Source organism: Ahaetulla prasina, chromosome 2 (assembly GCF_028640845.1).
Source record: "Ahaetulla prasina isolate Xishuangbanna chromosome 2, ASM2864084v1, whole genome shotgun sequence".
NCBI lineage: Eukaryota > Metazoa > Chordata > Lepidosauria > Squamata > Colubridae > Ahaetulla > Ahaetulla prasina.
In genome coordinates, this window is record NC_080540.1 from 54,660,395 (window position 1) to 54,683,741 (window position 23,347).

Here is a 23,347-nt window from a genome sequence, read left to right on the forward strand (position 1 = left end):
AACAGAGTACTCACCAAATGAAAGTATTTTTCAGTGTCCAAATCTTTTACTGGAAAAAAAAAACAGGAGAAAAACAAAGGTAGAATTTGCTTAGGGTACTATTTTGCATGTTTTTTTTTCTTTCAAGAGTAAAGGATATCTACTATTGAAAATGATCACCATGTCAACTTATTGAGTTCAAACATGAACCTGAGTACCATTATCCCATGAAAGATTAACTGAGTCAAATAATTTTTTCCTGGCTTTTAAAAGTATTTTTTTTAATAGTTTGAGATCTAGATGCATGAACCTGAAATGGGAAAGTATATTGGATTTCAGTTTTGCTTTTCAATTTCTAAGCTTCTATGGCTGCCATTTATCACTGAATATTTATCAGTTCCTTGAAAACCACTTAAATAGATTTTTAGATAGAATCAGATTACACCTGATAACTAAAAGGAGTCTAATCAATTCTTCCACCTGCAGTTAGTTACATATCTGGAGTAGAAGTTTGATTAGAGGAAAACTAAATCAAATCAAGTTTTTGTTATCAAGTTTATGAGTACATATTTAATATAACATAAATATTAAATGTTTATTGAATCTAATATTATTTATATTAGGCTTTGGTTATAGAAATATAGAATTCTGTACAGGAAAAAAAATAATGTAAGAGTATACTTCCACACATGCTCCAGCAACAGGATATTTATATCTACTCATTTACAGCAAAAGTTATCCAAAATACTTGAAACACATTTATACTGTGTGTGGTCACTGCAAGCTGTGAGTGAATTGCTTATATTAGCAAGAAAAATAAACAGAAGTTTGCTGCTCATCTCATTACCTTATGCCAGATACAAACAATGAAAGACACAATGAGTTCTGGAGCCAATGCGGCCTTTTTTTGTTTCTCATGAGGTAGAGAGGAGATGTCTGTTGGAGGAGGAAATCCAAAAATGGGGTTTTACCCTGAGCCTCTCTACTATTCTCTGCAGTTGATTCTTTCCGACACTGTACATCCCCAGGATCAGATAAGCTTTAAAATGATATAGTAAAGATTGAAGAGGCCATTTTTTTTGCCCTTGTGAAGGAAAATGTTGGGTAAAAATTATGGATTACACCAGGGGTGTCCAAACTTGCCCCCTTGAAGAGTGGTGGACTTCAACTCCCAGAATTCCCCAGCCAGCATGACCTATAAATATGAGCAAGTTGCTGGCTAGGGAATTCTGGGAGTTGAAGTCCACCACTCTTCAAGGGGCCAAGTTTGGACATCCCTGGATTACACCATAAGAATACTTTCATGTCTGGCTGACAGACAGAAAGATAGACATACAGACAGACAAGCATGCACGCACGCATGCACCCCCCCCTCATTCTTTTTGTTCACATGTTTTATTTTCTAAGGAAAAACAAAATAGCACTGCATGGTTGCTATGTTCCTCTTCACTGGTGACTTTTGAAATTTGCCATCAATAGGTTTGCGGGTGTTCCAGTACCAGTTGGTCAGCTCCAGTTCCATAGTGCTATGGTGACTGCCGAAAACTTGACCTGCTTACTGGTAAACCACTTATCCAGCTAAAAACCATTCTTGCTCAGGATCTGAACTTGACTGAGATTGACGGTTGATGTGTCACAATAGAAAAGACAGCCATTGAAGAACAAGGGTCAAGAAGCAGGCTGTTTAGAAAAAGGAAAGAAAATGACCTCATAACATCTAGTCTGATGACCAAAGTTATATTGTATTTATGGATGGCTCCAGGCCTGGGCCTCCTTATAGCTCTGCCAAAATACTGTTTGCTGCTCTTTGGACATCCATATACGTATTTTTTCTCTCCCTCAGATTTCTGGCTGCTATTCAAAGAAAGTCATGTGCTGCAGTGAACAGGGCGCTAAGTGTCTCTCTTCTGTCTTTCTTTTGTCTAGCCATCAATCCTACTCAGTTTTGTGGATGTCACTGAAGGCGTTTAGATGAATGGTAGGATTCACCAACATAAATTACTGTATCTTATTTTTTCCCCCCAACCGCCACAGACACGCCAGCTTTGCAAAATCCAGTCACTCACCACAAAGCAATGTCATGATAGGTCAATTCCTTCCAAGCTACAGAAATTTCTCTTAGTTTCATGAGGGTGTTCATTTTGAACAGCAAAAGAACATCTTTGGGAATGAAGATTAGATTGCCTTGGAGCTTTACCTTGTAATGCAAAATTTAAATATGGATTATAAACCTAACTGAAGTAACAATAACTTGCAAGCCTGAAGTGATAATGCCTTAAGAGGGTTATTATTTCTCAGAGTCTGGTGGATTTATTACGCCATGAGACTTTTTAGGAAGGATCTGTACCAGCCAAATGGATACTGGAAACCTCCAAGAAAATAAAAGGCACCTCCACTGTAAAATTTAGAGCTGCCAAACCTTCCATAGGGTAAGCCCATATGGTTTTATTTCCATGCTTCTATAGCATAATAGGTATCTATGTCTCTTTCTTGGAGTTCGAATAGAAAAATCCACCCTTTACCATTACTGCCATTTCCTCAGAGAAAACATACCTGACAGTATTTATTTATAAATTCATTTCTCTACCAGCTTTCTTTTCTAACAGAGCTCCCCTAGGCAATACACAAAACAAAATACCAGAATCCAAACTGAAAAACAACAAAATTAAAATATAATATTAAAGCCAAGAGGAACAGAGCTATCATCTTCAATCTTAAAACAACAACCTTTAAAAGGCAGACCAAAATGTTCCCTCCTCCCCGCCCAAAAGCAGCCTCTCTGGCAATACAGGTGCAAACACAAAGAGCTGTGAACACATGGTTTGCTTGATTATAATCACTGATAATATTCTCAGACCATCTGCTATATCCAGCTCAAACTCCCAAATTTTCCTTTCCTTTCCTTTCCTTTCCTTTCCTTTCCTTTCCTTTCCTTTCCTTTCCCCTCGCCTCCCCTCTCTTCTTCCCTGCATCGCTTGAAGGCTTAAAACATATTTCAGTTTTCCCATCCTTTTCTTTTCCTCTCTAACAATGCTGAGGGCAAAGGTTTTTCCTTTGAGGTAGGCAAAGTCAGAAAACAGGAACCACAAGGTGTCTTGGGATATACTTTAGTGGAATGAAAGTCTTGTAGCGGAATTTTGAAATCCAGTCAAAGTCTCTCTCTACTTCACAGTATATTTAACCCAATCAAAGTGGGGTTGTTTGGTGTTTCTTTCTTATGGTACTTTCCCAGGACTCAGATATCTTTTCTGTAACAGCTGTATATTTTTTGGGGTGTTCCATTGCTATTTTTTATTTTGAAGGCCACTAGAGGAGCAGTAGTACTGCAGAATGTGTTGTGTTGTGGTATGAGTAGGGCCAGAATGTTCTTGTTTTGCAGGAAGGAGGAATGGCTATTTGCTTTACTTGATTATTTTAAACCTACCATAGAGTTTACCCTGCTATTTTTGTGTGTTTTTATCAAAATGATGAGAAAGTAAGCCACTGATTTTTGGCAGCAGAGGAGGAACTCTGAGGCCACAGTAAAAGAGTTTCAGCGTCCTGTTGTCAGGCCTGGAAGCTGTCTTTTGCATTGGGCCTTCAGGCCTGCCACATTTACTGCTGTGGGAAACTGGGAAATGGGATTGTATGGAGCAGGGGTGATGTGTGGTCATAATAACATTCCTTTCTCAGAGAGTCAAGGACATCTTGCCCTGCACCTGGAGGGGTGTGACTGGGAGGCATCTTTAGTTGGGACGATGTTTGATTGGACCGTGTGATGGACATCTGGGTGCTGGGCAGGGACTTGGACTTTCTTTTGGGTAGGGAAAACCTGGAAGTTTTCAGATTCGGGTTTTTCCAGATTAGAGATATGACATCTCTAATAAAATGGAACTTTGAGGAACTTCAAGCCTCGGAGCTTTCTTTCATTAGTGTATTACTTGGAACCCTGACACCTGTATCTAACCATGGGACCTCAAATTGCCCAATTGTAGAGAGTAACAAGATGGAAGATCCATTACCAAGGCAATGAACAGATGAACCCTGCAGAAGCTCAGATGAGGGGAGAGGAGCAAAAAGACAGACACACCCAAAATTCACACAAAGATAAAAAAAAGAGCTAGAGGAAGAGCACGTTCAAGCCTCCAAGAATCTATTTTTATAGCTGATCTTAATAAAAGTAGTTTGAGGCACACAGAGCATATATTTCTTAATCTTGTAGGGCTGATACCAATTCTACTCCTAGATGCACAAGGAAAAGAAGACGAGCATGACAATAAAGCTGGAGGCTTACATTTCTCTTTTGAAGGTATGTAGCCATTCTCCACTAGACAACCAGGACTCGGGTGACTGAGAACTTCCATAGACATTTTCCACTAGAAGGGACAGATAGCAGCAGTGGGATTCTACCGGTTATACCCGGTTCGGTCAAACCGGTAGTGGCGGCAGGAGGCTCTGCCCACCAACCAGAGGCCATCACAGACACTCTGCGCAAGCACAGAGGTGGCGCATGCACTCACAGTTCCCAACCGGTAGTGAAGATAAGTGAATACCACTACTGACAGATAGGTTGTGTGAATACTAAAGGAAATTCTGGTACCAAATGGGTTCCATAAACTCCATACAGAGGATATACAGTGAAAAAAGTAAGGTTCTACATTTAGGCCAAAAAAACAAAATGCACCAGTACCGTATATGTGGTACCTTGCTCAATAGTAGTACCTGTGAGAGGGATCTTGGAGTCCTAGTGGATAACCATCTAGATATGAGCCAGCAGTGTGCAGCAGCTGTTAAAAAAGCCAACACAGTTCTGGGCTGCATAAACAGAGGGATAGAATCAAGATCACGTGAAGTGCTAGTACCACTTTATAATGCCTTGGTAAGGCCACACTTGGAATATTGCATCCAGTTTTGGTCGCCACGATGTAAAAAAGATGTTGAGACTCTAGAAAGAGTGCAGAGAAGAGCAACAAAGATGATTAGGGGACTGGAGGATAAAACATATGAAGAACGGTTGCAGGAACTGGGTATGTCTAGTTTAACAAAAAGAAGGACTAGGGGAGACATGATAGCAGTGTTCCAATATCTCAGGGGCTGCCACAGAGAAGTGGGAGTTGGGCTGTTCTCCAGAGCACCTGAGGGTAGAACAAGAAGCAATGGGTGGAAACTGATCAAGGAAAGAAGCAACTTAGAACTAAGGAGAAATTTCCTGACAGTTAGAACGGTTAATCAGTGGAACGACTTGCCTGCAGGGGTTGTGAGTGCTCCAACACTGGAAATTTTTAAGAAAATGTTGGATAACCATCTGACTGAGATGGTGTAGGGTTTCCTGCCTGGGCAGGGGGTTGGACTAGAAGGCCTCCAAGGTCCCTTCCAACTCTGATGTTATATATATATATGATATTAGTAATAAGATTTCAGAAAGAAATGGTAAATTATGGACATCCTGAAGTATTAGAAGAAACTTTTGTTCAAATATACTTTGGGTTTTTAATTTTTAGCACTTTGTTACATGTTTCTCTCTCTCTTTTTTTTACTTGCTTTGCATGTTTTCTCTTGTTACCTGCCCAGAGATGTTAGGGCTGGAGAAGGATATAAACTTTGATAACAGATAAATAAATAAAGCTTTTCACATTGGAATAGATTGCAGTTAGAAAGAGGACCGGGGTTTATGTTCCCCTTTCAGATATGTTTTTCTAAGCTCTATTCACAGTGCAAAACACATGTTATTGCTTAACAATGCTCCCTTGGGAGATTCAGGGAGAAATAAAGGGAACAAAAATTACTGGTGCACCATGCATATATTTCGTGCAACAAACAGAAAACAGAAATACCTGTCTGCGGTGACATTAATAAAGTCAACCTAAAACTGAATAAGAGATTTAATTTGGCAATGTCCAATGGTATAAAGGAGACTCAGGCCCAAAGTTATTGTACACTATTAACTTACTAAATGATCTAGGGTCAATTATTCTTTATCAGTTTATTTATTTATTTATCTATTCAATTTATATAGCTTCCCGTGACAAACCAGTGACTCTGGATGGCAAACAATCGTAAAAACAGTTAAAACCGTTAGAGTACAATAAAAATAAATGAATACATATAGCAGCCAAATATATTATAATTCATTGGTGTCAACATAGCCAGGAAACAGAGGCCTTCAAACACTTGGGACCACAGGCCTGGGCATATAGCCAGATTTTCAAAGCCTGCTAAAAGGTCAGTAGGGCAGGGGGCATTCTAATTATCTGGAGGGAGAATGTTCCAGAGGCAGGACTTATGGCAGAGAAGGCACCTCTCGTGATTCTCACCAGCTGACATACTTTGGCTGAGAAGACTTAGAGCATGTCTATCCTGCCAGATCAGCACTACATGATTAAACCACCACCACCTCCTCCTCCTCTTCCTCCTCCTCCTCCTCCTCCATCATCCTCGGAAGGAGTCAATAGGTGAATAAAAATGCCAAATGTCAACTACCCTAATACTAATTTCATGATAAATTTCTACAAAAGATTGAGGGGAAATGCATAAGATAAAAGCTGACAATGGCTTAAATTTAAAAAAGGAATTTGAAGGCCCAAATTCAAGAGCAAGCTATTCAAACTAACGAAATCAAGGCCAGAACTGAAAAATCATCAAATGATTCAATATGCAGCTTGTACAAAGAAATAGAGAAAACAGCAGATCATATGCTCAGCTTGTGCAAGAAGATCACATAAGCAATGAAATAATACAATAATCAAAATGGTTGACTGGAACATCTGTAAAAATGATTATGTTCCAGCAATGAAAAATTGGTGGGAATGTATAACTGAAAAAGTAATAAAAAAATGACCAGATTAAAATATTGTGAGATTTCCAAATACAAACAGATATAAAGTCTTGGTTTATAACACACCAAATCTAATGTGGTTGAATAGGAGAAAGTATGGATAATTAATGTGCAATAGGAGTAGTAAAAAGGAAGGAAGGAAGGAAAGAAGGAAGGAAGGAAGGAAGGAAGGAAGGAAGGAAGGAAGGAAGGAAGGAAGGAAGGAAGGAAGGAAGGAAGGAAAGAAGCCTAGCACCATAAAACACATTTATAAACTAAAGAGGATGGGACAAGAAATGCTGATGATGTTACCTAGTTTGGTAATGAAAAGTTCAGAAACTAAATTGAAACAAGCTTGGAGAGCAAACCACTGCCATAACCATAAAACACTTCGAAATACATAAACAATCATAGAGGTCTCAATGCTCAGTGGAAGATAGTGATACCTTCAGGAAAAAGTGGCTCCACAAATAACCTGGACCCGTTCTATGCAGGGCTTTAAAGGTAACAATCAGCACTTTGAATTGCATCTGGAAAGAAACTAGAAGCTAAGGTAGCTCACATAACAGAAGTGCAATGCCAATAAATCAAAGGGCACACGAGACTGTGTGTGCGCTGCCGCATTCTGGATCAATTGTAAATTCTGGATGGTTTTCAAAGTCAGCCCCATGTACAGCACATTGCAACGATCTAACTGGGAAGTGACAGATATATGAGTGATTGTGAGCAAGGCCTCCTGATCCAGGAATGGGCACAACTGGCACACAAACTGCAACTGTACAAAAGTTCCCTTAAGCTAAAAGTAGCTAACAGTTCTTCTGTGAGCTCAGGAGATGCCCCAAAGTGTGTATCATTTTCAGTCCGAGACCCCTTCCATGTGCTCATTCCAAGTTGCAACCAAGGTCTTGGCCAAACTATGCATCAGGGCTTCAGAAAAAAACTTCGAATTCCCTCTGAAATGGCACTGGGTCTATCGGTTGCCTGGAGTGAGGCAATTGAATAAGTCCTACTTCCCTGCAGTGGTGTAGCCTCAGAAGACTCTATGGACAGAAGGACATGACAAGGGGTTTGACATGACATTCCCCATGGTATGAACCTGTACGACTTGTCACAAGACAAAAACTCCTTTGTGAGTTAGACCCTGAATAAGTTGGACCAGATCCACGGTTGCTATGATCATCTGAGCCACTTCTGACTCCAGTCCTAGAGAAGGCTGGCTGAAGTTCACAGAACTATAAACCTGGGGAATGCCATTGCCAGCTCAGCTGCAATGTAAAGGAGCTTGGAAAGGAACACTGCTAAACTACAGGGAGGAAGATAAGCGAGAGCAGTCTCAATTAATCCCTATGGTCCAATCTCACATTGAAAGTTTCATATCCAGCTATGTCTGAAACTACCAAATGAAAACTGCCCTCCCTCTTGGCCCCTTAAATATAGCCACATTGATTATTTAGCTATAATCAATAAAACAAAATACAGCTAAGATGATTTATGGAGGCCTGTTTGTCCTCCAAGTTTGTATTGTTTTCCTTTTCATTGGTTAGTCAGTGATAAATTACATGTAAGCCTAGTCATCAAAAGAAAGCTTTTTTTAAAAAAAGGAGGAAAAATGTGTATTATGGTCATAAATGATCAATTATAAATAAATAAATGATAAATGATAAATTATCAGTGATTTTGGAGCCCAATTTTTACTGGATCCAAAGTGTAATGGAATCTGAGGTTTAACTTTCCACCTCCTAACTGAACATGGGAAAATTCTTTAATTGGGCTCATGGCTGGAGGGAAGGGGTTAAAATTCCCTTTTCTTTGGGCTCTGATTCCTTATACTCCCTGGATCCACTATTACTTAACCTCCCACCCATTAATTCTGCTTCCAATTATAAAGTTAGCTCACATTTATTTCTTCCTCCAGAATGCTTTGTTCAGCAAATTTGAGAAAAAGCTGTAGTATTTTCAAAAGTTGCAACACTATTTTTTAAAAAATGTAGGCAATGCTAATTTATTGAGTTAGACCAGAGGTCTTCAAACTTGGCAGCTTTAAGACTTGTGGACTTCAACTCCCAGAATTCTCCAGCTAGCATAGCATAGCGTAGCGTAGCATAGCATAGCATAGCATAACTGGCTGGAGAATTCTGGGAGTTGAAGTCCACAAGTCTTAAAGCTGCCAAGTTTGAAGACCTCTGAGTTAGACTATCTGTGATACTCAACTATACATCTTTTGTTTGAGACTGCAAATTAAGTAGAAGACTGAGAAACTAGGGAAAGGGTTCATACTCTTTTCCTCTCATGTCATCTTTTGGTTAAAAAAAAATCCCTTATATTTAACAAATATATATATATTTGTTTTCTGAGGTTTTCACGGGTGTTTGTATGTAGGTCTTTGGTTGTTCAGGTTTTCTCCCGTGTAAAATTGGAAGTGTCTTGGCGACGTTTCGACGAAGTCTCATTCGTCATCTTCAGGCTTCAACCGTGCTTCTGGGAGCAATGTGTGATCGCAGCTGTTTCTTCCTTTTAACTGCTAGTGGGGTTTGAACTGATTGGGTGGGAGCTTGGCTGTGCTCTGATTGGATGGGGTTTTCTGTGCTCTGATTGGCTGGGGGTATGTCCTGTGTTGGTGGGGGCTTGGTTGTGCTCAGTCTAGTCTGTGCTGCAGGGGGATTTGAGCTGGTGAGCTGCATAGCTGTTGTTTGGCTTTGTGGTCGTGCTACATCTTCATAGTGGGTGTCAGTCTGCTGCATGAATGGATTGGAGGGGTTTGAAATGGCTAATGTTGCAGCTGCGGTCTGGCTTCTGGTCCTTGGTGGTGCTTCATGATCAGTGTGGGTTTGGGTCTGCTTTCTGGGTGGATGTGCGGTGGTGACATCCTGTGTGGACCTTGTGAGTGTGGGTCTGGTGTCATTCCTCGTGTTAGGGACTCGTTTGTCAATAAGGGCGGGTTTCCAAATGGCTGGTAGGCGGGAGGTGTCATCTCGTTTGTTCATGCTGTGTGGGCGTTTTTCTATCTCAATGGCTTCTCTGATTATTCTGTTGTTAAAGTGTTCAGTTTTGGCGATAGTTCTGGTCTTTTTAAAGTCAATATCATGTCCTGTGACTTTAAAGTGTTGGACCAGGGAAGAAGTTGGTTCCTCTTTTTTGAATGAGTTCTTGTGTTCTTCAATGCGTGCACTTTACTGAACTGAACTGAACACTTTAACAACAGAATAATCAGAGAAGCCATTGAGATAGAAAAACGCCCACACAGCATGAACAAACGAGATGACACCTCCCGCCTACCAGCCATTTGGAAACCCGCCCTTATTGACAAACGAGTCCCTAACACGAGGAATGACACCAGACCCACACTCACAAGGTCCACACAGGATGTCACCACCGCACATCCACCCAGAAAGCAGACCCAAACCCACACTGATCATGAAGCACGACCAAGGACCAGAAGCCAGACCGCAGCTGCAACATTAGCCATTTCAAACCCCTCCAATCCATTCATGCAGCAGACTGACACCCACTATGAAGATGTAGCACGACCACAAAGCCAAACAACAGCTATGCAGCCCTGCAGCACAGACTAGACTGAGCACAACCAAGCCCCCACCAACACAGGACACACCCCCAGCCAATCAGAGCACAGAAAAACCCCCATCCAATCAGAGCACAGCCAAGCTCCCACCCAATCAGTTCAAACCCCCACTAGCAGTTAAAAGGAAGAAACAGCTGCGATCACACATTGCTCCCAGAAGCACTAAGCTGAAGCCTGAAGATGACGAATGAGACTTCGTCGAAACGTCGCCAAGACACTTCCAATTTTACGTGGGAGAAAACCCGAATAATCAAAGACCTACATACAAACACCCACGAAAACCTCAGAAAAGAAATATATTCATTCAGTAACACAAAACCAAATTGGGCTAAACCACAAATGACTGTCACAGTAATTAATTTTTAGTTAATGAAATAGAATGTTTAATAATGATAATAATTTAAAATTCTCCCTGAAAAATCCAAGGGTATTTATGAAAGAAAATGAGTGTCGACTTACCTCGACTTAAAGTGTTGTCTTTTTTATCTGTTAAACTCATGGCTAGGGAGGCACCATCAGGGATCTGTGAGGCAGAGGGAGAAGCAGAATCTTATTGGGAACGAGCAAATTGGGACATTTCTGCAAAATGACTGAGAGACATTTACCAAATAAATTTAGCAAAGCGTTAGAATCTCCATTTTAGGGTATATGCATTTTTCTGCAACTTGCTGCTGACAAATGCTTACAGACTTACATGCTTACAGGATGATTAGGGGACTAGAGACTAAAACATATGAAGAACGGTTACAGGAACTGGGCATGGCTAGTCTAGTGAAGAGAAGGACCAGGGGACACATAAAAGCAGTGTTCCAATATCTCAGGGGCTGCCACAGAGAGGAGGGGGGTCAAGCTATTTTCCAAGGCACTTGAGGGCCAGACAAGGAATAATGGATGGCAATTGAACAAGGAGAGATTCAACCTGGAAATAAGGAGAAATTTTCTGACAGTCAGAACAATCAACCAATGGAACAGCTTGCCTTCAGAAGTTGTGGGAGCTTCATCACTTGAGACTTTCAAGAAAAGATTGGACTGCCATTTGTCAGAAATGGTGTAGGATCTCCTGCTTAGGCAGGGGGGTTGGACTGGATGACCTATAAGGTCTCTTTCAACTCTGTTAATCTGTCAGACTCTCTCCTTTGTCCCCCTGCCCATTATCAGATCTTTATAATAAATCTTGGCTGCAAATTCATTTTATTGATTCTACAGTTATTTTAAAGGCTTGACTAATTTAACTACATTACGCTGCATCACATCTTTAATATGCATGTAAGTATTAAAAGAATTCCCATTTTACATTTTGATGGAAATATTAAGGTATCTGCAAAGACAACAATGTGAATTAAATGTAACCTTTAAGGATGCAAACCTGAACATGCCGTCATTTAGGAAGAAGCTACATTGTGCAAAGAGAGACTTTGTAAATAAGCAGGCAGAGGCTTACATTATATGAATTGTGACAAAATGCCCGTGGAAAACATTACATCAGAATAATAGAAACACTGTGGATTTTGCACAAAAGATCTGTGAACAGGAGATGGCAGAAATGTAATATTCTGATAGCAGGCGCTCTCTGCAAATTACGTATGGATTCTTTGTTATACCATTTTCCTTGTGCATTCTACGAGGGGAGGTTTTTTTTGAAATACATATTAAACTACAGACTAGTTCGCATACATAGCCATGGTAAGAATAGGTAAACATAAACTTTAAAAGTAGGAAGGGTTTAATTGAGATCAAGTACAGACATAGAATCATAGAATCAAAGTGCTAGAAGGGACTTTGGAGGTCTTCTAGTCCAACCCCCAGCTCAAGGCAGGAGATCTTATACCAACTGGTTGCCCAATCTTTTCTTGAAAACCTCCAGTGATGGAACACCCACAACTCCGGGAGATAAACTGTTCCATTGATTAATCATTCTCATTGTTAGGAAATTCCTCCTTATTTCCAGGCTGAATCTCGCTCTGACAGTGCTTCTACCCATTGCTTCTTGTCAGGTACTACCGAGAATAAACTAACACCCTTTCCCCTGTAACAGCCCTTTTGGAAGACTGCTATCATGCCTCCCCTGAGTCTTCTCTTCGTTAGGCTAAACCAGAGGTGGGTTTCAGAAGATTCTGACCAGTTCTGGAGAACCCGTAGCAGAAATTTTGAGTAGTTTTTGAGCAGTTCGGAGAACCGGTAGTAAAAATTCTGACTGGCCCCACCCCCATCTATTCTCTGCCTCCCATATCCCAGCTAATTGGGAGGAAATGGGGATTTTGCAGTATCCTTCCCCTGGAGTGGGGAGGGAATGGAGGTTTTACAGATTCCTTCCCCTGCCACGCCCAACAAGCCATGCTCACCCTGCCACACTCACAGAACCTGTAGTAAAAAAATTTGAAACCCACCACTGAGCCCATACTTAGTTCATTAAGCGGCGGGTGGTGGTGGTGGTGGTGTTGGATTGCATGACTAACAAAGTCCTTTCCAACTCTGTTAATCTGTAATCTGTAATTGTATGATTTAGCCTCCAGATCCCTTATCATTTTTGTCCCTCTTCTCTGCACTCCTTGGGCTCAGTCTCTGGATGCAGTATTCTAAGTGTGGCCTGATTAGTGGAACATAGAGCAGTACCGTCACTTCCTGTAATATTGACGATATCCCTCTCTTGATGTAGCCTAAGAACTGTATTGGCTTTTTTGGCAGCTGCAGCAAACTGCTGACTCATACTTAAGTGGTGGTCCACTAGTCCTACCTAGTTACTACTGTTGAGCCAGGTGCCTCCTATTCTATATTAATGCATTTGGTTTTTCCTGCCTACATGCAGGACCTTACTTTTCCCACCACTCTACTGCTTCTTTTTTGATAGGGTCCAATGCTCAAGTCTATTAAGACCTTTCTGAATGTTGAGTCTATCTTCCATTGTGTTGGTAATTCCCTCCGGCCTGGTGTCATCTTCAAATTTGATGAGTTCCTCTTCTATTCCCTAGTCTAGATCATTTATGAAGCCCAAGACAGAACCCTGAGGTACCTCCCTCCACACAGATGTAGCTCCATTGAGGACTACATGCTGACTGCAGTTGGTCAGCCACCTGTGACTCCATCTGGTGGTGGTAATGTCTATCCCACATTTTTCTATTGTACCAAGAAATAGGCTGTGGTACCGTAAAGGTAATGAGAGCCAGTTTAGTGTAGTGATCAAGGCATGAGGCTAGAAAATGGGAGACTGGGAGCCTTAGGCATAAAGCCAGCTGGGTGACCTTGGGCTACTCACTTTCTTACAGTTCTAGGAAGCCAGCAATGGCAAACCAGTTCTGAAAAACATTCCCAAGAAAACTGCAGGGAATTGTCCAGGCAGTCTCTCACAATTGGGCACAACAGAATGGAAGGGGGGGGGGAAACCAGAAGTAGTACATGCTCAGTCCCATGGCTATTTGTATGAAATTAGTATATGCGTGTGAAAATGCTTTGAAGAAAGGACTAAATTATGTGACTGTCACTTCAAATGAAATTGAAATTATTTTTCACAAAGGAAGTTTAAAAAAAGCAAGCTTCTTTTGTGGGCAACCCCCTGCTCCCCTAAGAGATCAATGCGAACTCTGACACTACTGTTAAGAAGAGGAATGGCATGATTTTAATTAGGATGGATGGATGGCAGCCACTGGGAAAATGAAGCTTTTTCTTCCACGGCAATATCTTGTTTTGCATGAAAAGTGTTTAATTAGTCTTGATGTGTTGCAATATTAACGAATTTCTCGCCAGGGCAGATGTCTATTCCCCAGAAGGTCTTGTGGAGTTATGGCAACCTTCCTGCTTTGCTTCTGTTAATCCTGCTTAGGAAGCAAATCTTGGGGTCTCTGAGGAAAGCTAGGTTTAAAGGGAGAGAAATTCTTGGAGCAATGACACTTCTTACCTTATAATGTCCTAAGGTGTTCAGTTTTTTCCTGCCATCTTCCATCACGGAAGTGTCATCAAGGTCCCGGAGGATGTAACTGTCAGTGCTTGTGGCAAACCATTCTAAAAAAAGAAAATGGAACGAATAAGAAAGTTGCCTGGAATACAGCAAGTGTTAGTTAGCGAGAATATAAATCGCTTTTCTTATTTTGATGCCACATTTTGTGATTTGGGAAACGAGTATTCCAGTAGCGAGCTCTGGGGGTTTAAAGAGCATTTTTATTCCATTAAACTCACATGTGAGTTACCATGGTAGGAAATCTTTTAAGAGCATTGCAAGTAGATAATTTGTAATCCCTGTACTCTACTTGGATGTTATGACCTCTTTGTCCCATCTATACCAATAAAAATAAAATATATATCATACTTAGAGAATATGCAAAGAAAAGAAATCTGCAGGAAGATTTTCCAGCACTCTGATTTCCAACTACCTGGATTTAAATAAATGTACAATTGCTTTTGCTCAAGTACTGTCTAACCCTGAATGCATTTATACAGAAATTCAGTTAATTTCAGACATGAACTCTGAAGCACAACGTACGAAAGAGAAGGTAAATAAAGTTAAAAATCTATTAATTAATTGTAAAGGTAGCTTTTCTTTTTTTCTGATTTCAACCAAGGCAATTTTCCCTCAGAACTTTTTTTTTTTTAAATTTCGGAGGAGGGAAACTGCTGAGCTCCCTGTAAACATCACCATTTTCTCTACATTCCCCTAGCATTTATATTGGGAAATAAAGCTTGCTACCTTTACTTCTGACAAGATCTCCATTTTAACTTTTTGGCAGTTATTAGCAACAGTACTTTAAGTTCCAGTTGCTATTTTGCTGAACATGACCAAGAGGCGCAACCAGGGGCATTGCTGAGATTTAGCCCTCAAGTGTTTTATTTGATGGCTTGGTCATTCAACAATAATTTATTTATTTACCAAATTTATATTGCCGCCTACTCGCACATGGTGACTCAGTGTGGCTTATAAGGACATAAAAACACCATATAAAAGAAGTAAAAATGATAAAAAGAAAAATAATAAAATAATAACGCCCCCTCCCGGTGACAACACCCATTCATACTAGCCATTTAATGGGCTCCATCCTGCTCTGGGTTTCCCAGGCCCGCTGGCAGAACCACATCTTCAGGGCCTTTTGAAAGAGTGTTAGAGTGGGGACCAGTCTAATCTCTGGTGGGGATGACGTTCCAGAGAGAGGTGTTGTGGTCTGCCAGCAGCCTGCGGAGCTGGCAACGGAGTCAGACAGCGAGGCTGAGGAAGAACATGGGCCAGTCCTGGAGGCTGGGGAAGGCCCGGATGAGGGCTCTGCATCAAAGGTAGAGGTGGGGCCAGGGCCATCGGGGAGTTATGTGTGAATTCTGGAGCCTCCAGAGGCTGACAGTAGTGAGGCAACAGAATAGGAGGAGCCCGTTCCTAATGCATGCATGAGAAGAGCTGCCAGAAGGCAAGAGCAGCTCAAGCAAAGAGGACAACTCGGGAGTAGGGCCAAGAGATGATTGGCCCCTCCCATAAGGCTTAAAAGACCAGCAACGGCATTTGGGCTCTTTGCTGGAAAACAAATAGCCTTGCTCCTTGTCTTGCTGCATTTATTTCTTGTCAGGGTCTTCTGTTTTTGGACTTTTGCCAAGAAAAGCATTGGGCAGCTTGCCTAATTAGACCAAGGTTGGTGATAAGACTGAAAAATTGTGTTAGGAGAATTTGCTTTGATTTAGTTTGGACGACGCTGAGAATGAGTTAATTCTGTTCTAATAAAGTCTGTTTTTGAACTAATTGTGTCAATTACTACCTACTTGGGCCTGGGTCACAACAAGAGGGATCCACCATGGAGAAGGCCCTTCTTCTGGGTCCCACCAGATGTACAGTATCTCCTTAGTGCCATCTCTATTTATTAAACGTTTAAATTAAGGGAAGATATCCCATGTCTGAACGTTATCTAGTATATGATGAGCATTCATACCCAAAAGATAAAAACTGGTGTTTCTGAACAAAACAACAACAGCAACATCTTACTTACCTAGATCAACATCTTCCACTCTTGGCCATTGAGAGTATGGAATATTCTTGCAAAAGGCTTCAAGTATCTTCTCTTTAACTTGACTTAGAGTATCTGTATCCATTACTCGAACACTCAGAGAGTCCATTCCACAGCCTTGGAAAGACACATTAAGATTCTGTGGAGGAAGATGGTTGCTAAGGTTGTAGGTGATGTGCACAAGTTATAATACATAAAAAGCCTATGAACCATACACTCCAAGAATTCTTGGCAAATCTAGCTACCATATATTAAAAGAAAGAGGGGGTTGGTGGGAGAGAGATGAATTTTAAAGCTAGTGAAAAGCACTGATTTATAGTTCAGTAAATTAATATTGACTGTTTTATTCAAGGCAGTATGAGAACACTGTAAGCTCCCTTTGAACTGTCTGTCTATGAACTTAAGGTCTGAAATACAGGAACCATATCATGCATTTGCCGTTTTCTTCCATAAATTCATTTTTAGCACCAGTGAATATGGGTACAATGAATGGCAACTGATCACTTACTTTGTCTTAGAATGATGCTGGACACTGTCTTTCTCCGTGTGTGTGTTGTGTGTGTGTGTGTGAGAGAGAGGGAGGGAGGGAGGGAGAGAGAGAGAGAGAGAGAAAGAGAGAGAGAGAGAGAGAGATGGAACATAGAGGTACTACATAATAAATGACTTTGGCTGTTCTCTGGACTAAGTAGAAATTACACTTAGCAACCTGAGCTCCTGTGTCTCTTTGTTGCTACTACTGCTGCATTGACATAGTTCTCATAAATATAAGTAGATAAAACCTAGACATGTGTCTTAACTTAACTACCTCAGACTGCAAATGAGGGCTGATATGATGAAATACTTCTCTACAAGACAAAAAACACCCCACACATAAAAAAAACACATTAGGGAGAAAGCTTTGCTAAAATCCCCCTGCCTTGTATCTTCGCTTATTAAATATAGTTGGATTTTTTAAAAAAATACAGAAGAGCAATCAAATACATCTTTAAATGCAGTTGGACATGACACAGTTTAAGAAAGCTTTACAATGTATTTTGCTCTTTGGAATAATCAGGCCCATGCAGAATGTGTAGCAATAAGAAGATATTTACGATAATTTGCATTTGTAAACCATAGTGTTCTCTCTTACATTTTTGTGCTCCTTTTGAATTAACTAGCTATAATGTACTAGCTAGTTGACTCAAAAAGAGCAAAAGACATCAAGAGAGAAAACTATGGTGTTTTTTTTAATCGTTTGGGAATAGACATTAGTTGAAGATTATTTTTGATAACTGGACATGTCAAGATTCTATTCCTGAAAATTTTATTCAGGATTTCATTCCATTAAAACAATATTCAGCTAGAAGCAGTAGTGAAATGCTCCAAAGTCTGCTGCTGGTTTGCTGCGCACGCACATGTGTGGTGCGCACCAAATGAGTGCTTTGCGTGCATGCGCACCACAGGCACTACCGTGCAGCACTGAAAAAGGAGGCTTAAGAAGCCTTTTTTAAGGTAAGTAGAAGAGCGGGGTGGGGGGGAACAGCTGTGCCATGCAATTTAGATTCGCTAGAAAGCAGGATTTCCTACTTTCTAGCAAATATAAATCACGCAGCACAACTGATCGTCAGAAATACCGGTTCACCCGAATCGGTAGCATTGTTTTACTACTGGTTCGCCTGAACTACTGTAGTCCAAACCAGTAGCATTTCACCCCTGGTTAGAAGTAGTGTGACTACATATAATCATGTACAGTATATTCACAAAAAATGTGAAACAGAAGTGTTCCAAATGTATAGTTGGTGATATCTTATGAGTATGTCTTCACAAGACCATTTTATTTTATTGTTATTCTGCCTTTGGAAGAATTCACTGAATTCACATTAGCATTTCTAATGCTCCCAACTTTTTTTTTTTTATTTCTTTTGTCACAACAGAATACACAAACAATTGTCATAGATAAAACAACATATTTTAAAGAAAATATACATATATGTATAAAAATATGCATCAACTATATCAATTTGATATGATGAAGGGAACAATAGGACAGGAACGGTAGGCACTTTTGTGCTCTTATGCACGCCCCTTATTAATTATTTTTAATAATTATTAATTATTTATTTAATTATTATTTAATTATTAATTAATTATTAATATTTTATTAATATAAAATGTTATATTATATTATATTATAAAAATATAATATAAAATACTTCTATTTTGCATACTACAGCAACCTGTGACATGGGTTGGGATGAAAGAGAATGATTGGCCCAAAGAAGCCCAGCTGGTTTTCATGACCAAGGGATAACAGGAAGCCTGGTCTCCAGTTTCTAATCCAACACCTCAGCCATCACATCAAATTGGCTTTCTCTTTTAGACAACAAAATACAGCTAGTCCTTGATTTAGGACTGCAATTGAGCCCAAAATTTCTGTCGTTAAGTGAATGTTGCCCTATTTTACAACTTTTCTTGTGATAGTTATTAAGTTAATCACTGTAGTTGTTAAGTTAGTAACATGGTTGTTAAGTGATTCTGGCTTCCTGATTGAGCTTGCTTGTCAGAAGGCAACAAAAGGTGTTTACATGACCTTGGGATATGGCAACCATCATAAATATTGACCAGTTGCCAAGCAACGGAATTTTAATCACATGACCATTGGAATGCTGCAACACTCAGTCATAAGTGTGAAAAGCAGTGAGAAGTCACTATTGTAACTTCGAATGGTCACTAAATGAACTGTTGTAAGGCAGGGTATACCTGTATGATGTTTTTTGTACTGCATACAATCAGTCCTACATATCTGAAAGTTTTATAACCCAGAGCTGTTAAGAGATGGGAAGTATAAAAGTTTAATGAATTGTAATTATTGTTAGGACAGCAAGTTGGGTTTGTACCACTGTTCCTGACCTCAACTACTCAATATACTGTCATAGATATTGCAAGTTGTAGACAGTTCTGCTTGTATCATGGCAATATTTTTTTATATATGCATTTTCAAAAAAGAATCAATTATGGACTGTTTATGTGCTATTAATGATATCTTTGAACAGAACTGTAGATTCATTTTTTTTTATTTCAGTCACTAATAAAGACTCAATTACATTTCCCCAATTTATTCCTATGGGGTTATTCATGAAAGACAAAGCTGCCCTTCAATTCTGCACTGTAAATTATAGTTCAGTTAGGAACAAGCATAAGGCAATAAGGCAAAGGGTTCACTGCCCCAAAGCTGTTCTCATTTACACCATTGTAGCTTCTGAGTGAGCCCACTGATTCTGGGACACCTCTTCTTGATTTACACAACTGCAGTTGAATGCAGAGTTTAATTTTCATTTTGCAAAGATTTGACTGCTGCATTTACTAACAGGCTGAATTTAACACATTCCTCTGCCTAACACAAAGCAACTTACAATCAGCATAATTTTTCAGTAAAATTCTAAAACAGCATAATTTTTAAGTACAATTTCTGCAATGTTGGTATTAAAAACATCATAACCTTGAATAACTTACAACTGTAAGTTACAATCAGCTATGAATTGATGATTCGATATATATTCTGTCTTTCAGGTCTTAGCAACACTGACATTTTAAGAATTGCATATCTCATATATGTTTGCACAATTGCTATCATTTGATATACAGAATAGGTAGCAAAGTTTGGACAAGAAGCATCTAATCTACATAATTCCTAAGAAAACTGTACTTCAGGTACATCCTGTCTTGTCAACCTCAATGATTTTGAGTTTGGCTAGTTATCTCACTAGACATGATCAATTTTCAAGATCTATATTTTCTAATACACTGTCATGGCTGCCATTCTGCTAGCCAATCATCACAAGCTGACAGCCTGACAGTAGCAACGGGAGTGGATGGGTAGGGGTGGAGGGGGTAGAATGTATGGAGGAATTGTGAGGGGGGGATGGAAACCAAGCCATGTCAGCCAGAGGCGTCAGAAACACCAGGCAGCCCAAGGTCACTCATCGGAATGCAGAGCTGGAAAAGCCGAGAACTGAGGGTCCATTACCAAACAATATACAACCACCCAATTGGACATAGGGGGATGGCTGGGGAAAAGGAAAAGCTCATTGTACCATTTTGCATGCGAAAACGCCAGATCCAAGCTTCACTATGGCAACCACTTAAGCTTTAGTAAAGTACACTCGTGATTAAAAAAAATGGGCCCGGAGTCTTTCTTTGCTAGATGACTGAGTGGAACAATTGACATACACTGAAGTTGGAAAACGCTCCCCTCCCAAATACTTCTGTATTTGTCAGTATTGTCCCCCAATTCAAGGTGAATTGGCATGTCATTGGGGCTGCTGTTACTAAAAAAAATAATGACTTATTTTTTTGAGAAAAACAACAACCCCAGAGTTGTAAGTGGGAAAAAAAAACTAATTTAGTTTGGGAAGAAGTTTTCTAATCTCAGGGGACCTTGCTAACTGAATGAACTCTCAGAAAAATCATGATTTGATCCCTGCTGTCCCTTTTGTCTCTGGTCACAGTTTCAGCCACTTTGTCTATCAAGGGAATAAGTAACCTTAGTGGTGGTTGCTTAGGAACAGGATGCATTTTTGAATTTAAGAACAGAGGTACATACTCAGGAAGAGGGATCCATCAAACATGCTTTCAAACCTTAAGGTGTCCTGGTTATAAAAGCCTTATAGGCACCTGTGAAAGTAGCAAAACACATTTTTATTACAAAAAAAAAAAAGGAGATTCTTACCCTTGGCTTTGCTTCAATGTTCTCTCTCAATAACCATTCTTCATTAAGTGTGTATCTTGCTTTTCCAGTGATGGCATCAATAGATCCTTTATTGATCTGTTGTTTAATTGCACACAACAGCAGGAAAAAGGGCTCCCCAACGGTTTCCTATTAGATGAAATAACAAGCTATGATTTTCTGAGTATAAACTAACAATGGACTTTTTAAAAATAACATTGCCCATATATGCAAAGGGTAATTCACACCTCTAGTTGTAATACTAATGTATTACAAAGTAGCCCAAAAGAGCTACTTATCACCCTATAAAAGCAAAACATAATAATAATTCACTTATGGGAAAGTTTAAGAACCAACATGAAAGAATTCAGGCTGAAAAATTATAGTACAGGAACAACTATACAATTTAGCTCTGTTCAATATCCTGTGCAACTACAATGCCTGGAGGCTGAGGAGCCTGGATGGGGCACTATGGGTTTAACCTCAACCCAAGCAAGACTGTGGCTTTGGATGCTTCCTGGATAAGGTGTCACTGTCTCAGATGAACCTGCTGTGCAATTTGGGGTCTTCTTGGATTCACAGCTCCTGCTGGAGCAGGTGGTAGCCATGAGGATATTTGCACCCTTTGGGTGTACCAGTTGCACCCATACCTGGATCAGGAAGCTTTGTTTATTATCTCTCATGCCCTTGTAACCTCCCATTTGGAGTAGGGCAACATAATCTACATAGGGCTGTCCTTGAGACACATATAGAAGCTTCAGCAAGGACAGAATGTAGCTGCACAGATTCTAAACAGTGTCAGCTACATGACACATTAATATCATTGCTTTGGAGCCATCATTATTTGCCAGCGTGTTTCCAGATGCAAGTTAACTGCTTGTCAGTTTTAAAGCCCTTCATGGCTTGGGACCGAGTTATCTGAGCGACCATCTTCTCCCATTTGTTTTACCCATCCAATCTGGCCCACCAGGATTGATACATTCTGGATTCCATCAGCCAAGAATTGTAGGGACCAGGAGATGCACCTTCTCTATCGAACATTCTCCCTCCAGAGATTAGATTGAACCTTACTCTGTTGGCCTTTTGAAAGGCCTTGAAGACATGGCTATGTACCAGGACCCAGGGCCCTGAGTATGTGAAAGGCCCTATTTCCTGGTTATGTTGACATCAATGGAGTATAATATCTTTTGGCTGCTAATGGTATTTCATTTCTTTTATGTATTGTGTTTTAATTGTTTTAACTGTTTTTATTATTGTTTGCTGCTCAGAGTCACTGGTTTGAGTGGGGTGGCTATATTAACTAACCAACCAACCAACCAACCAACTAATTAACTAACTTTTAAAAATGAAATTTCCACAAACTTTCAATTCAGTACTTGCTTTATATGGCAACATTCAAGTTGGATAGCAGTAACTTTATTAACATTTTCTGTATTAGATTTTTAAAGAATGCAAAGGGAATTTTTCTGATTAAATTCATGTCAACTTCAGAAAGCCCTCTTAATGTCATTAGTTAATAGTAGTATTTGTTTCATTCATTAAAGGGTGTATTTAATTTTGTGATACAACTTCATCTCTCCCTTCTGAATATTTAACTGTTCTAGTACAGCTATTATAAAAGTGTTTTAGAACTCCACGTGGTTGACATCTGTTCATTCAAATTCCTCCACTTGATGGGTACTAATATTACACATCACTACTGGAACAAGGTTATTACTAGCTTTCACTCAGTTGGTCTCGGACAATATAAACACGGCTGCTCATGCATGTATTCCATCTGTTTTGTAGTGCCAAGATTTAATTTTTCATCAGCATAATCTCTTCTGATAAAATGAGAATAAAGTGGTATTATGGGTCAGTTTATGACATTAAATCATTCTCATTTTATGGGGAGTTTTTTCCACCCCCAACACTTACCTCCTTTTATCCACTGTTCTGTTCCTTTCAGAAGGAAAAGTTGGAATAGTTGGATAATCTATTCTGAGGGGTAGCAGTAGGAACTCTCCAAACAGTCCAGGAACACCCTCCGAGGTTCGTGTTTTTAGTACTATTACTTTAGCTTCACTTACAAAGTTGGAGAGAATAAAGTTTCCAGAATGCTTGCTGAGAAAGCTGATTTTGCTATGAAGCTACAGTGGCCTAGTGAGTAGTTATACACTAAATTCAAACCCAGCCTCTGAAAAATCAAGGTCAGTTATGCATTCTGGATCTACAGTAGATTCAGATTTAAGTTCCTTCTCCAATACATCAACACCCTGTCCTCCAACAAACAAGGCTAAACCTCCGCACAAAATCTATTAAAGTCTCAGAGACAAAAT

The 23,347-nt window shown here is 39.9% G+C and overlaps 1 protein-coding gene across 1 annotated transcript in view; it reads right to left on the minus strand.

The window, feature by feature from the left end:
- PLXND1 (plexin D1) overlaps nucleotides 1-23,347 on the minus strand; it is a 201,885-nt gene that overhangs the window by 23,433 nt on the left and 155,105 nt on the right. The window contains exons 26-30 of the mRNA XM_058171611.1: nucleotides 21,033-21,179; nucleotides 16,307-16,463; nucleotides 14,245-14,348; nucleotides 10,812-10,875; nucleotides 15-49 (exon numbers count right to left, since the gene is read on the minus strand). Coding sequence (XP_058027594.1) covers nucleotides 15-49; nucleotides 10,812-10,875; nucleotides 14,245-14,348; nucleotides 16,307-16,463; nucleotides 21,033-21,179 — 507 coding nt within the window. The remainder of the gene's footprint in view (nucleotides 1-14; nucleotides 50-10,811; nucleotides 10,876-14,244; nucleotides 14,349-16,306; nucleotides 16,464-21,032; nucleotides 21,180-23,347) is intronic.